General features: G+C 41.3%; 1 protein-coding gene across 2 annotated transcripts in view; it reads left to right on the plus strand.

The window, feature by feature from the left end:
- Positions 1–14,275, plus strand: part of KCNQ2 (potassium voltage-gated channel subfamily Q member 2) — a 92,398-nt gene that overhangs the window by 71,118 nt on the left and 7,005 nt on the right. For both annotated transcript variants that reach the window (XM_075276974.1, XM_075276972.1), the window contains exons 12-13: positions 11,613–11,842; positions 14,113–14,218. In XM_075276974.1, the coding sequence (XP_075133075.1) occupies positions 11,613–11,842; positions 14,113–14,218 (336 nt within the window). The remainder of the gene's footprint in view (positions 1–11,612; positions 11,843–14,112; positions 14,219–14,275) is intronic.

A 14,275-nucleotide genomic window follows, 5' to 3' on the forward strand; every position in this document is an offset into this window, starting at 1 on the left:
AAAGTGTAGCAGGGCTGAGTGTGTGGAGCATGTGCATGTAGCAGATCTGAGTATATGGGGGAAATTTGGATGTCGCTAAGTTTAGAAACTGTAGAAGGAAAAGTGGCTGTAGCAATGCTTGTGGGAGTGTATATAGCAGGGTGACTGTGAGGGTATTATACCGGTAGCATATGTGTGTGAGGGGGAATGACGCCCACAGAGTTGTTGTATAGAGGAGGAAACATAAAAGTAGCAGAGTTGTGGATGTAAGGGGAGGCACAGAAATAGCAGAGCTGCATGTGCAGGAAGGAAAACATGGGGGGCAGCACTTTCTGTATGTGTGTGGAGGAGGAAAACTTGGAAGAAGATCAGCTATGGGCATGGAAAACATGGAGCTGTGTGTGGTGGGCAACACGGAGACAGCAGAGCCGTGTGTGTGGGAGAACATGGGAAGAGCAGAACTGTTTGGGGAAGAGAACATGGAGGTCACAGAACTGCGTGTGTAACAAGTAACACTGTGAGCGCCGGTGAGCGTTTTATGCTCTCCGCGGCGAAACAGTTTTTTTTAAAACCGGACACAGAGTATTGCATGTCCGACTCTGTGTCCGGTTAAAAAAAAACGGTTTCGCCGCGGAGAGCATAAAACGCTCCCCGGCTCTCACGGCCGGTCACTTTTCAAACCCATTCAAATGAATGGGTTAGAAAGATGCCGGCAGGTTTCCGTTTCCTGCCCAGTTTTGTGCAGGAAACGGAAACCTGCAGAACGGACTCCCGGGCGCAGATGTGAACGAGTACTAACTTTTTTTCTAATGGGACTAAGTATGGTAGCGGAGGGGTCCCAAATGAAGATCTTTGCTGAAAGAGGTTCCCACTTTCAGAAGGTTTGGGAACCATTGATCTATATTAAATGGCAATGGCACATTTCCTGATCTACTGTATTTGGCTTCTCTATCATGATCCTTATATCTTCAGTGTTTCATTATAATAACCAAATGTTCTGACAGCTTTATTGACTGAGGGCGGCTCCGAGCCTCTGTATATCATCTCATTATGGCAGACTGCCACGGTGCAGCAAAGTGTACCCATAGCTCCTGATTTATAGTATATGCCAAGGAGGTGATACTTGGGTGACTGTTTTATGGCAGAGGCCTACACTTCACAGTATTCACAGTCTGAAACAAATGAATACATATTCCAGCAATTGCGGCATAAATCTGTTTCTTTGAAAAGTCTTAAAGAATTGAGGCACATTATATGAGGGTAATAACCTAGAAAATATGTTTTCATGGGTATGTTGACAGCAGAAGAGGAGGGGGACCATTGACCTGTCTACTCATAATAATAATAATAGTTGGTATAAGAGCTACATTTCATGAGGCTGTGTTGGTCTGTCATCTACCATTTGTCTTTATGAGAGATACATACTGGAAAGTGCTGGGTCCGGAGCAGTATTGAGTATTTCAGGAAAGAATAGAGCTGATCTTGGGGGAGAGTAACCTGTGATGGTATTAGTGGGAACTGGCAGAATATCAGTGTCATTGTGTGAAAGTAGGTGGAAGATGAAGGCTGAGGGTCTCATCGTGAGATTTTCCTGCCTATTCCACTATGTTACTGTCAGTATTTGACCTCCCAGTTATTGTCATAGCATGAAATTACCCCAACTAAATGATCACAACCAACCCGACCTCCACTAATATCATGACTGAAGCAGACATGTTGACAAAAAGATCAGCACACGGATCCTGAACTACTCTGTGCTGCTATTGCTTTCCTTCTCCTCCCACTATGTAACTGTTGGTCTTTAGCCTCCTGTTTGCTTCCGTTCCCCTCTTCACATCATGATATTTCCTGTCTCCATTAATGTTGACACACAAGTGGGCAAATCACCCCCTCTTACAAGACCAACATACTCAGTTCCTAAAATACCCTGTACTGGATAGGGAATTGCTTCCTCTGGGAGATGAGTTGGCTTTGATGAGCCACTGACGTATCCATTAATGGGATGATGTTTGTGAAGAGAGTGCTGTATATGATGTATAGGACTTTTCCATGCTATTATTTTTTTACCAATATCAAGGAATATTCCATGAAGAATATTCCATTAAAGTATAGTGGCAGTCTTGTGCGAGGCAGTAACCTTGACACTCTTTTTATCATATTAGTAAGGACAGGGATGTATATGGCAGGGACAGTGTTATGCAGTCATCAGGTACTCCATGATCTGAATACAACAGAAGATGTGTGAGTTCTCATGGGGGTCAGTGACCTGTCTACTTTAAATAATTAATTTTATTAATTTTGACTTAACTATAACTTAATTGACTTGCAATTGGCATGTGGGGATATGTTTTAGTTATATTAATGTCCAGTGTTTGGACCATCAGTCACAAAGGGTCTCATCCTCTGAATTGGTCTATCACGTTACTTTCAAATGAAGCAGAATATGCAGTATACCTCTGAACCAAAACTCTTATAGCATCTGTAATAAAATAGTGGATCAGATGATAAGGTAGGTAACAGAAGAACAAGACCTTGAAATTGTATATACAGTATAGTAAATCAATGACTAGCTGGGGACATCAGTGTGTATATTTGTGGACAAGATTTGCTACCTTATATGAAGAATTTCCCTGCTACCTGCATTCTTTCTGCTTGTGTATGAATATGTTTAGTGCAATACTCCACTCTTAAACAGCACCTCCATTTTATGGTGAATACATTTTGCCTTATCTACGAGTATTTTTTTGGTTTCTTCTTCTAAAACTGCATTCAGAATTCTGCTGAAAGTCTTAAGGACGTGAAACTTCAAGTCAGTACGCCAAAAGCTATAGTTCCTGTAGTTTTAACCGAGCTGCAGTTTCTTAGGGATGTGTCTGCAAGTACAGGATAACAAAGTCCAAATGGCAATTATGAATGCAGCACTGGAAGGCTAGAGACATGATGGCACCCATAATCATTACAATATAAGTGTAAATTCAGACTGTGAAATTGTTTAAAAGTGGAACTTTCTATTGATATGTTGAATTTACCCTTTTTTTTGCCTAATACCCTTATTTATACAGTGCAGAACTGGAGACATCTTTGGGGAACCTCAGAGTGTTGTCTTTGTTCCATAGCAATGCATGTCCTCGAGACTAATTCTTCACTTTCCCCTGATTTTCAGTAAAGGCAAAAATCTCTGCAGCTGCTGCTCGGGGGAAAATAGGTACCGTGAGAAACCATCACAAGGACCCTCCTAGCTGCACGTCCTGCCCTGTGATTGGTTTTCTAACCCCTCAAAGGCTTAGTAGAGTTTCCACAAGTCCTAGGTCTCCACATCATCTCTTCTCTGCTTAGACAAATTACAATGTATTGATCGTATTAGTTTATAATATTTATCTTGGCCAGGAGATGGTGACTTTTGGCAACTCTGCTCAGCTTGATCCTGTTGAACTAACATGACAACCCTCTAACCTTGAAATGTGCCCGCCTGCCCTGCTACTGCAGTCTAGAGTTCACTAGCAATGTCAAAATTATTAATTTTACTTAGAAGCTTTTATGATCGCATAAAAGGGGAAAAAATCAATTCATTTGGTTTAAAGAGGTTTTCAGAAGATTAATATTAATAGCAATGGCTAATGGACTCACAGGTTAGTTTGCCTTACAGCCCCCAACCAGCTGGCTGAAGGGACAGACAGCACTGCAATCCCCTTCATTGTGTGAGGCTAAGGCCCCAGTGAACACAGCAATGAAGCACTGCAGGAAAAACCGTGGCGGGAACTCATCGCGGTTCTTCTCACAGCGCTTTAAGCAGAAAGTTTGCAGAGTTTCCTCTACGGACTTTCTGTGACAATTATACCTATGGGGAAATCATCGGCGTTTCCGTAGTTATAATTGACATGCTGCGATTTCCAAAACCGCATCGGCTTAGGAAATTGCGGCGTGTCCACATAGCGTTTTTTACCTCAATGTGGGCATGGGATTCATTAGAATCCCATCCACTTTGCCTGTACTGTAAAATGCTGCAATTTTTTCTGCAGTGTTTTCATCCCCAGCCTAATAGACACAACACCATCCCTGATAAGTAGGGGTGTTATGACCTGGTCCCTCACTAGTCTCATTGTAATGGTTAATCCTAGGAATAGGCTACCAATATTAAAGTCCCAGAAAAAAAACTTTGAATACTATGAATTAGTACATTATTAGATAATATACAATTTGATGATTAGTAGTTTGTGATTATGTGTAATGCACTTATTCAATTTTTTCAAAATATATTTATTTATTTTGAAGGCATTATTTTCTTTATGTCTTATTCAATTATATTTAATTATATTTTGGAATATGGCTTTATTTTAATTTTTTTAATAGATTTAGGCAAAGGCCCCACATAGTGGGCCACAGCAAAAAAGCACTGCAGAAAAACCCATTGCGGCAACGCATAATGTTTTTACCCACAGCGCTTCTCACAGAAAAAACACAACATTTTTGGAAATCACAGCGTGTGTGCTGTGCGTATTTTTCCGCAATGTGTTGATGGGATTTGCTAGAATCCTTTCAACTTTGCAGGGACTTTAAAACACCACGTTTTTTTCCACAGCATTTCTGCTGTTGCCAAACCGCAGCATTTACGCCACGTGAAACCTCAGTGTTCATTGTATTTATTGATTCATTCTATTTATTTATTATTCATTGTCCTTTTTTTTTACATCGTATTAAAAAAATTCATAATTTAGGGGAAATAATTATACATATAATAATAGGCTATACATATTATTTAATCAGAATGTATGTCCAGAAAATGACCTATTGTAGCTGTCAAGTTTTTGTCTTAAAACATATTTTCTTTTTTTTTCCAATTTTCCAAGTCACTACATTAAAAAATAATCTAAATTTTTTTTACATTGTGCACTGAAATTAATAAAAGACACTTATTATTCTCTAGAAATGACATTTTTGCAGTAATAGCATTATCATCACAGTAAAGATTCCAAAACAAAGTAGAACAGCCCTGTTATACAGCCGGAGACAATGAACACTGGATCACATCTTTAACCCCTGCACAGGTATCAGAACATGTTCACAATACTATTAGAGATGAGCGAACAGTAAAATGTTCGAGATTCAATATTCGTTTCGAGTAGCCCCTCAATATTCGACTACTCAAATCGAATATCGAACCCTATTATAGTCTATGGGGGGAAAATGCACGTTTCAGGGGTAGGCAACGTACGATCAAATTACACTTACCAAGTGCACGAGTGAAGGTCGGGCTGGATCCTCCGTGCAGTCTTCTCCTTGCAGCATCCCCGCGGTATCTTCCGGCTCTGAATTCACTCTGTCGGGCATCGGGCCTGGGCAGAGCCGACTGCGCATGCCCGCACTACAAGCGGGCATGCGCAGTCAGCTCTGCCCTGGCTCGATGCCTGGCAGAGTGATTGAAGAGCCGGAAGGCTGCGGGAAGCTGCACGGAGAAGAATTCTAACGATAGGAGAAGAACCAGCGTTGATTGGCCGACTGTACAGCATTCGGCCAATCAATGCTGGTTCTGCATCAAACTTTTCCATTCGAATAATGAGTGGTACTCGATCGAGTACGAGTATTTCGAATACCGTAGTATTCGATCGAATACCTACCCGATCTCATACTACTCGCTCATCTCTAAATACTATCCCTTAGAAGTCATCCACTCATCTCCAGACACTAGGACTTTGTGACTTCTATATATTATATCTTTAGTTATTATATCTGTGGCTAACCGAGCAAGATACTACTTCAGGCAAGATGGTTCTCTTCGAAATTATGTGCAAAAAATAAAAATATTACAATCATAAAATAAAAATAAATTAGAATAAAAGAATGTCTGAATTTATTTAGTAAATAATACTATAGGAAATAAATTCCATTTAATTTATAGTGAATAATATTGTGTTTATTTAATTATTTACATATTATTAAAATATATTTAATTTATTTGTTGAATGTTATTCTCTTTATTTTCATCATAGCCAATTATAAATAATTTTATTTGCTTGTTTATTTAAATTGTATTTCTATATTCCTATTAATATTTTGATATTTATATATTTCTATTAATATTTTGATGCCGCCACCTTTTTGTGAAGCGAGTTTTATTCCTTAGTGGCACCATATTACGTTGCCTATGACTTATTGACTAAAGCAAGTTAGGTAAGTGTGGTGAAAAATCGACAATAATTTCCGGGCCCTATGTGGTGTAAACGTCACAGTTCGCCATGGAGGAAATGCTGCGGAAAAAAGTGATGTTTTACAGTCACAGCAAAGTGGATTGGATTCTAATGAATCGTTCACTTCGCAGGATTAATAATGTTTCAGTTTCATTGTACAGATTGCTAAAGATGCAGCAATACCAAATATGTATTGTTTTTATTAATTTTTACATTTTTTTATATAATTCATTTTATATAGGAAAAGGGCTTTGTGCAACTCCATGCTGCGGTCATGTAAGTGGTTAAAACCCTTGATCAGAGGGCATCTCCATTCAGGGGTTAATGGAATGGGTTTTAGCTAAAACCTACTCCTGATGCTGTCCACTCAAATAGTGACCAGCAGCCATCACAGGACGTACTATTATGTCCATTGGTGCAAGCACAAGGCAGTCAGGACATAACAGTACGTCCCTGTTGCTAAGTGGTTAATATACAGTAAGTTTTTTAGTATAGCATCAAAATCAGTGCACCCAGAGACTGTACCTGTGAATATAGTTAAATGCTCATTGTCATTTCAATACATTTTGTGTAAATTAATAGTATAAGTAAATATAAGATACTGTAAGATACCTTATAAGAGACAATGCTTCTTTCTCTTTTTATCTGACTTCCCTTTGCCCCAGTAAATCAGCGTTTGCTGTTAAATTCCTGCTATATCCATCTTGAGATGGACTTCAGGTCACAGGTAACAGATTACACATATCTATGGGAGTCTAGGGAGAGTGAAGGGGGTGCAGAGAGCAGGAGCTGAGGAAGACAGATAGGTGCTTTATTCACATCAACACAGGTTAGTACTCCTCTGTACATGTCCTGCATGATACTGAGATTGTGTTTGGGTGAGCAACAGAGAAAGTTAGGAAGCAGATTATCCTCTACTTACTGTGAGCAGCATAATGTAGCTAGTCTCCATCCACTTAGATCCTGCACAGGGGAAAGGTTCTAAACAATGCATGTTAACTCATTTAACAGCCATAAATAGTGTTATTCCTCATATATGCACAATAGCCTATATTAAAAAGTTTGACGAAACAACAGCTATGCTTTAAATTCAGTTAAGCTTTTGTTAATAGTGAATAAAATAAAATTCTGTAATCTAAAAGGGGCAGTGTTATACTATGGATATGTTTGTACATAAGAAAAGCTATTATAGTACTAATTATATTCTTGTACACAGTTAGAGTATTAAAAGGAGTCTATCACCTCCTCCAAGCATATTCAACTGAAACCACCATGTTATACAGCACGTTACATTGATAAACAAGATACCTTTGTTATGTATGTCACTTTTAAGTTAGTAGGTGAACTGGGGTCAGATTCAGCTCTGTGAGCAGGGCTCTTACTGCTGGGTGATGTCACAGCAATAGGAGGCGCTACAAGGGCTGAGGCAGGCTGGGGGTGGTAAGGGTCTGAGCAGCAAGAGCAGTGCTCCTGGGAGCCAAGCCCCATCTCTTATTCACTAACTGCCTCATTTGTATAAGGCTTCAAAGTTGTTTTTCTTAAAATATGCAAAAGTGGAATACATATCAAAAGTATATTTATCTATGTAATCAGGGTCGGACTGGGGTGTCTAGGGCCCACCAATGGAATTATTTTTAGGGGCCCACCGCCAGGACCCCTGTAGATGAGCTGTAGTGAGACAGGGCGGCTAAAGGTAATAACATATCAGAAGCCATGCTGCTCACCTGCCATACGATGTGTACCACTGTACTGTCTAAACCCACTGCTACATCCTGTATGGCAAGAGAGCAGCGTGGCCCCTAGAATTGTCCCTTCGCTGTTTGGACTCAGCGGTCAGCAGCTTCTGCAGAACGTCGGAAGACACTGCGGGGGCAGATGAACTGGGAGGTGCCGCGCGACAACGGAGCAACGGGGATAGGGGAAAATAGTTTTTTTTTCACTGTCCCCAGCTTATTTAAACTTTAAAAGGGTTGTCCATTTTTGTTTGGACAACCCCCATAATATCCCCCAGTATATTGCCCTTCATCACTGACTCCCTGCCCCACAATATAATGACCCCATCAATGGTCCCCATACAGTATAGAGGACCCTTTATGGGGATGGGGGGGAAGGAAACCAGTGTATGGGGGAAAATAGTGAAGGGACCACTGTAGGGGGGGTGGGGCAGGTGAGTTGGCCACTGTATAGGGAGAATATATCCCCTCCATACAGTGGTCAACTGTATGGGGGGACCAGTGTATGGGGGGAGGGGGGTTGTGAAGGGACCACTATATGGGGGATGGGGGCTAAGTGAGTTGGCAAATGTATGAGGGAGGGAATAGTGAAGGGGCTACTGTATGGCTGGTACAGTAGCCCCTTCACTGGTCCCTCCCCTCCATGGCAGCATTATGTCAGTACGTACCTATCTGCTCCCTGTTCCCACTTCTTCTTGCTCCGAGCGCACTAATATGACATAATGTGCGCCTGCAACAGGAAGAAGCAGGAGGCACCGGAGCAGTCAGGTAAGTATAGGGGATTAGCTTTTAGGCCACAGGCTCCATTGAGTCTGTGGCCTACAAGCCTGTGAATGGTAGAACAGTAAGCCTGTGGCTTTCTGCTCTACTGGTGGCAGAACTAGGTTGGCGGCGCCACTTCACCCTGGTTTTGCGATCTGGTTATTAAAACCAAATCGCAAAACCTAGGAGAACCTGGTGGCATCCTGTCCCGGTCCTGCTTGCGGCCTGTCCTCTTCCCGCGTCAGCCTCGGCCCTGTGCGCGGCGCATTACGTTGTGATGACGTAATGTGCTGTGTACAGGGGGGGCCCCCGGCCAGGATCGAGGAGGGATAAGTGGGTATTAAAACAAAGCAGTGGAGGTCTGGTAGAGCCCCATAAAGGCCCCAATAATGAGGCCTAATAATCAAGGCTCGATGCCCACTGGGGGATTCCCCTGATCCCCCGGTGGGCCAGTCCAACCCTGTATGTAATGTGTGAGTATCGACAGTTCAGTATGCTTGGATGACCCGGTAGACTCCTTTAAAGGGATTCTACCATTAAAATCAAATTTTTTCTCACTAACATGTATGAATAGCTTCAACAAAGGTTATTCTCCTACCTATAGATATCTTTTCCGCGCCGCTGTTCAGTAGAAATGCCACTTTTCGATGGTATGCAAATGAGTTCTCTTGCAGCACTGGGGGCGGTCCCCAGCACTTAAACAGCACTGGGGCCGTCCCCAATGCTGCGAGAGAACTCTCCAGCGCTGCCTCCACCTTCTTCAGGAATGGTCTCTTCACACGTCTTCTTCCGGCGCTGGTGGTCAAACTTCTAGGCCTCTGGCAGAGCTGACTGCGCATGCCCATGACCACAAGAAAAATGACCGCTTTCACAGTGCTGCCCCCAGTGGTGCGAGAGAATCCATTTGCATACCGACGAAAACTGGCATTTCTACCGAACGGCGGTGCGGAGAAGACATCTAAAGATAGGAGAAGAATAGCCTTTCTTAAGGCTATTCCTATGTGTTAGTGAGAAAAAAAATGTGATTTTAATGGTAGAATCCCTGTAAAGAAGTTATGTTGTAAATAGGAGCAGTATTGTGTTACATGTCTGGACTTATACATACAAGAAATATTGCAGCAGTGACATTCTTGGAAATAGAGTACAGTATTGTAGTAGTTCTATTCTTGTACATATGACAATATTCTAGTAGGTTTTTTCCTGTATGCCAGTTTCTTTAGATGTTCAGTACACTATAGGAGTGGAGAATCTTCTGATATAGGCATAAAACCCAAAGACTGATCCCAGCATTGTGTCTGCTTTCCACACATATGCATTAGCTAATTGTTTCATCTCTAACACAAGATGCTTCACCTCCCTCCCTTGTTTCACTATTCTGTCTTGGTTTCCCACTGTCCATGTGTATTACGTTTTTTGCTTGCTTAACTGTTCATTGCACTTCTGTATATAAAATACTGAATTGCTAACTGCATGTATATGTAATCTTCATGGAGATATTATGGCTATATATTGGAAGTCATCACAGTGATATTTCTATGATACATTCCAATTATTGCAACAATGAATGCATGACCCTTGTTACACTTCAGATGTTCCAATAATCCCCAATTATTGGAACACTCCCTGTATAATCCTTCCATTTTAGGAGGAATCCATCAGACACATTTTTCCTAGCTTTCACTTTCCAGAATATGACCTTTATTTTTCATAACTCTGTATTTCTAAGGTCTTATTCATACAGCAGTGCCATTTTTGATAACTCTAATGCAGTTTTTTGACTGCCATTATGCATCCGTGCCATTCTGTTTTTAAGTTTTTGATGGGTTGCTTTGTGTGTCATGCATTTTGCATCAATTTTTAATGGGATGTTAAAAAACGGATCTTTCCTTTTTGACCAAACCCACAGATCCATCTTTAACTGATGTGACTCGGACCTCAACCTATTTTACATATGTTAAAAACATATATTTGTTTAAAAACACATCTATTGTTTTCTATTGGGTCTGTGCATCCATCAAAATGGACAAAGATAGAGCATGTCCATTTTTTTAACTGATCGTAAGTGGACATTTGAATAAACTCATTCACTCTGAGTGCTTTTACAACATTGAACAAACGGCCATAATATAGCTTTTTTTCATTGTCGTGTGAACAAGGCCTTAATCAGAGGTGTAACTTGAAGCTCCTGGGCCCCAATTTGAAATCTATGATGGGTCCCCTACCTTCCTTGTGCCATTTAGAATAGTGGTATATTTTATGTTCCAGGTTCCAGGGCCTGGTAGTGACTGCTACTGATGAACCCTCTATTGCTACGCCTGGTCTTAATAATCAGTTCACTTTCAATCAGTGGTCTTCAGCAAATGGCATTAAAACTGCCCACCCTGTGTGTAATGTCGGGATAACCACAAGTTGATAGCAGCACCTTTTAGTAATTTTGCCTACTATGTACTCCACCCACAATCAGTCTTACTTATCATAACTGATCTTAGACAGTGTCTTAAATAGACCAGTCAAACTTGACTGTCCACCTGCGATAGCCCTAACAGATATAGTCATTTTAGAACCTCACATTTATGATTATATCCAAGGATGACAAAATCTGATATAGAATTCAAATGTGATATATTATTGTGCGTTCATACTGCATACATGTCATAGAATAGTATAAGTAGATCCAGAGGAAAATCATTGTATATTTATTTTGGTGTGAAATCGATTTTGTTGTGGCGTCATTTACATTTTGGGATTACAGTTGTACTCTCAGGAGACATTACTCAAAGAAATCGTACGAGCCTTTATAGTGCCCGGCATTCTGTTGCATTGATTCTAGTGTCTATTTGGCTTTTGGCAAGTCTTTCACTGCTCATTCTTACTTTTTGCATCCTATTGATCTTTCTTTACAAGAAGCCTTTTGTGAATTATTGGTCAGTGTCCTTTGTTTTCTGTCCATCAGCCAGAAAGTGAGCTTGAAGGAAAGAGTGTTTTCCAGCCCCAGAAATGTTGCCACTAAAGGAAAAGGTTCTCCTCAGTCGCAGTCTCAAGGCGTACGTCGTTCTCCCAGTGCTGACCAAAGTATGGAGGAGAGCCCAAGTAAGGTGCCCAAGAGTTGGAGCTTTGGAGATCGAGGACGGACTAGGCAGGCATTTCGCATCAAGGGATCAGCGTCACGGCAGAATTCTGAAGGTGGGTATGTTTGTGGTGTTAAATATTAGTAAACTTCTGGACTTTACAACTTTGCACTTTACATCAATTTTATCATTATTATTTTAGACTTTTTAGTTTTGTTACATATATAATATAATTAATACATAAAAATGATCCCCTTAACTAAAAACCCCTCCCCCCGCCTAACTACTAATTTTCTTCTATTTAAAAAAATCTATAATTACCCATATCCCTGGGGTGGCCATGTGACTGCCTCAGGGACACTTTCTGATAATATGGTGATGTTTCGCTTCACTGCTTATAAAATGGACCATCACTATTACGACCCTCCCCATCCTCATCAATACTTACTAGCAATCCTGTGTCCGAAAATGGCTCCTCCCCTCTTCCTCTCTGCTAGTAGTGGACGGGATTGCTTAGCTAGGGAGACCAGGGGAGGGGGAGGGGTTTGTAGTGGGTGGGATAGCTTAGCTAGTGAAACAGGGGGAGGGGATAATGGTGGGCAGGATAGCTTACCTATGGAGAAGTTGTAACAAAGTGAGAGAGGAGAGGGGGGGCTGAGTGAGACGGAACTAGTGTGAAAAGTACACAGGAAGCTGCACAGCAGGAAGCTACACCAAGTAAACAAATGCAGAGGATTCCAGAAGCTCCAACAGACACCCAAAAATCACTCAAAACACTGATAAAGGTGTATGGGTGGACTTATTTACCATTAATAGCACTAACAGACCTTTTTAAAAAATATTTTTTTCCCAGAAAACTCCTTCAAGGGACACACTTAGGCTGTTAAACTAAGACAATGAAGAACTTTTAATCCAGATGGTATACGGTAATAAAGAGGTTGACACAAGTTTTCTTACCATTTAGGACAATGAAGGGGTAATGCCAATATTCCTGGTTATCTAGGGCAGTGGATGAAGTTAATTCTTGTATCACTGGATGGTATAGGTTATTGTGGGGGTTAGTGCCTGCTTCCCTCGAGGTCTAGAGTAGTAAATGGGTTAATGTATCCGTGGTAGTCTAGAATAGTCTAGGGTTTAATGCCTGGTCACCTGGTGATTGGAGGCTTACTGTATGCTTCCCTGGTGGTCTATGCTAGTGCAGTAACTAATATCTACTTTGCAAGGGTTAAAACAAAACCAAATTGAAAAAAAAATCTAAAAAAAAAAATCACCTTACAGAACCATTATAAATTTCCAATTTTTTACCATTCTTACAGCCATGAAGGTAGTGGCATGCAGCCATGCCACATTGGCATGCAGATTAGCCCTTTGAGGCACAGAGACTGGTCCCCTGAAGAGTCTTAGTGGCTTGGGGGTGAAATACATAGGAACGAGCCAGTTTTGTGTTTAAGGCTCAGTCAGGGCTTGCTCTTATAAGGGTGGGATCTATGCTTGGATTCTAGGGAGGGATACCCCTAGGACTGGATCAGATCTTCTGGACCTAATTTTGAGGAGGCTTTAATCCTTCATGGATTATACTGTCACGTCCAGCAGGATCCTGTCTTATTGCACCTGATTCTTCCACACTCTACAAAAGTTCTGGTTAGACTGTTACATTTATGGGCTACATATCCTGTATCAGTCTACTTGTGTTAGATAAACTCCATCTTTTTTTCTCTTTGCCATTTACAGATGTTTTGCTGCAAACTCTTGATAGTTTGGCGCACTCTCTCCTTTTTAATAGATTTGATTGAAACTTACATTTTATGCTGAACTTCACTATAAGGCTGCATTCACACGGAGTAAACGCTGGCGTTTTTTGTGTGTTTTTTGCACATAGCGCCGCGTTTACGCCGCGTAGCGTCGCGTTAACGCCGCGTATACGCCGCGTTAACGCCGCGCTATTTAGCGGTGGCGTTGCCCGGCGTTAACGCGGCGTATACGCGGCGTTAACGCGACGCTACGCGGCGTAAACGCGGCGCTATGTGCAAAAAACACACAAAAAACGCCAGCGTTTACTCCGTGTGAATGCAGCCTAATGGTGTTTTTGATTATTTTGGTGTACAGTAGATCCCCAATGCAACAAGGATGGGATTGTACTCTAAATTATTTGGTGTGCTTGTTATTCTTGTGCCATTCTGCTGTAATATGGTGGAGGAGGCCTAGGTCATTCATGCCATTGATGTTTTAGAATTTTTTATCATGACTTTATTATAATTCCTCTTAGTTATGTCCTATGTGCTTGCATTTATAATGAGCTCAAAAAGTATATTAGATAAGTTAAGAAAAGTTCACACCATTGCTTAAATTGTGATGTAATTCATGGGAGTTGTCTCTCCCTAGCAGCCAGCCTTCCTGGAGAGGAGATTCCTGAAGATAACCGAAGCTGTAATTGTGAATTTCTTGCTGAAGATCTGACTCCAGGTCTTAAGGCTTCAATTCGAGCTGTGTGGTAAGTCTCCCAGTGTTCATCTATACACCTGCAAACAGGAGCTACATTGTCCACTGA

The sequence above is a fragment of the Leptodactylus fuscus genome, chromosome 6 (genome assembly GCF_031893055.1).
Source record: "Leptodactylus fuscus isolate aLepFus1 chromosome 6, aLepFus1.hap2, whole genome shotgun sequence".
In the NCBI taxonomy this organism is placed as follows: Eukaryota; Metazoa; Chordata; class Amphibia; order Anura; family Leptodactylidae; genus Leptodactylus; species Leptodactylus fuscus.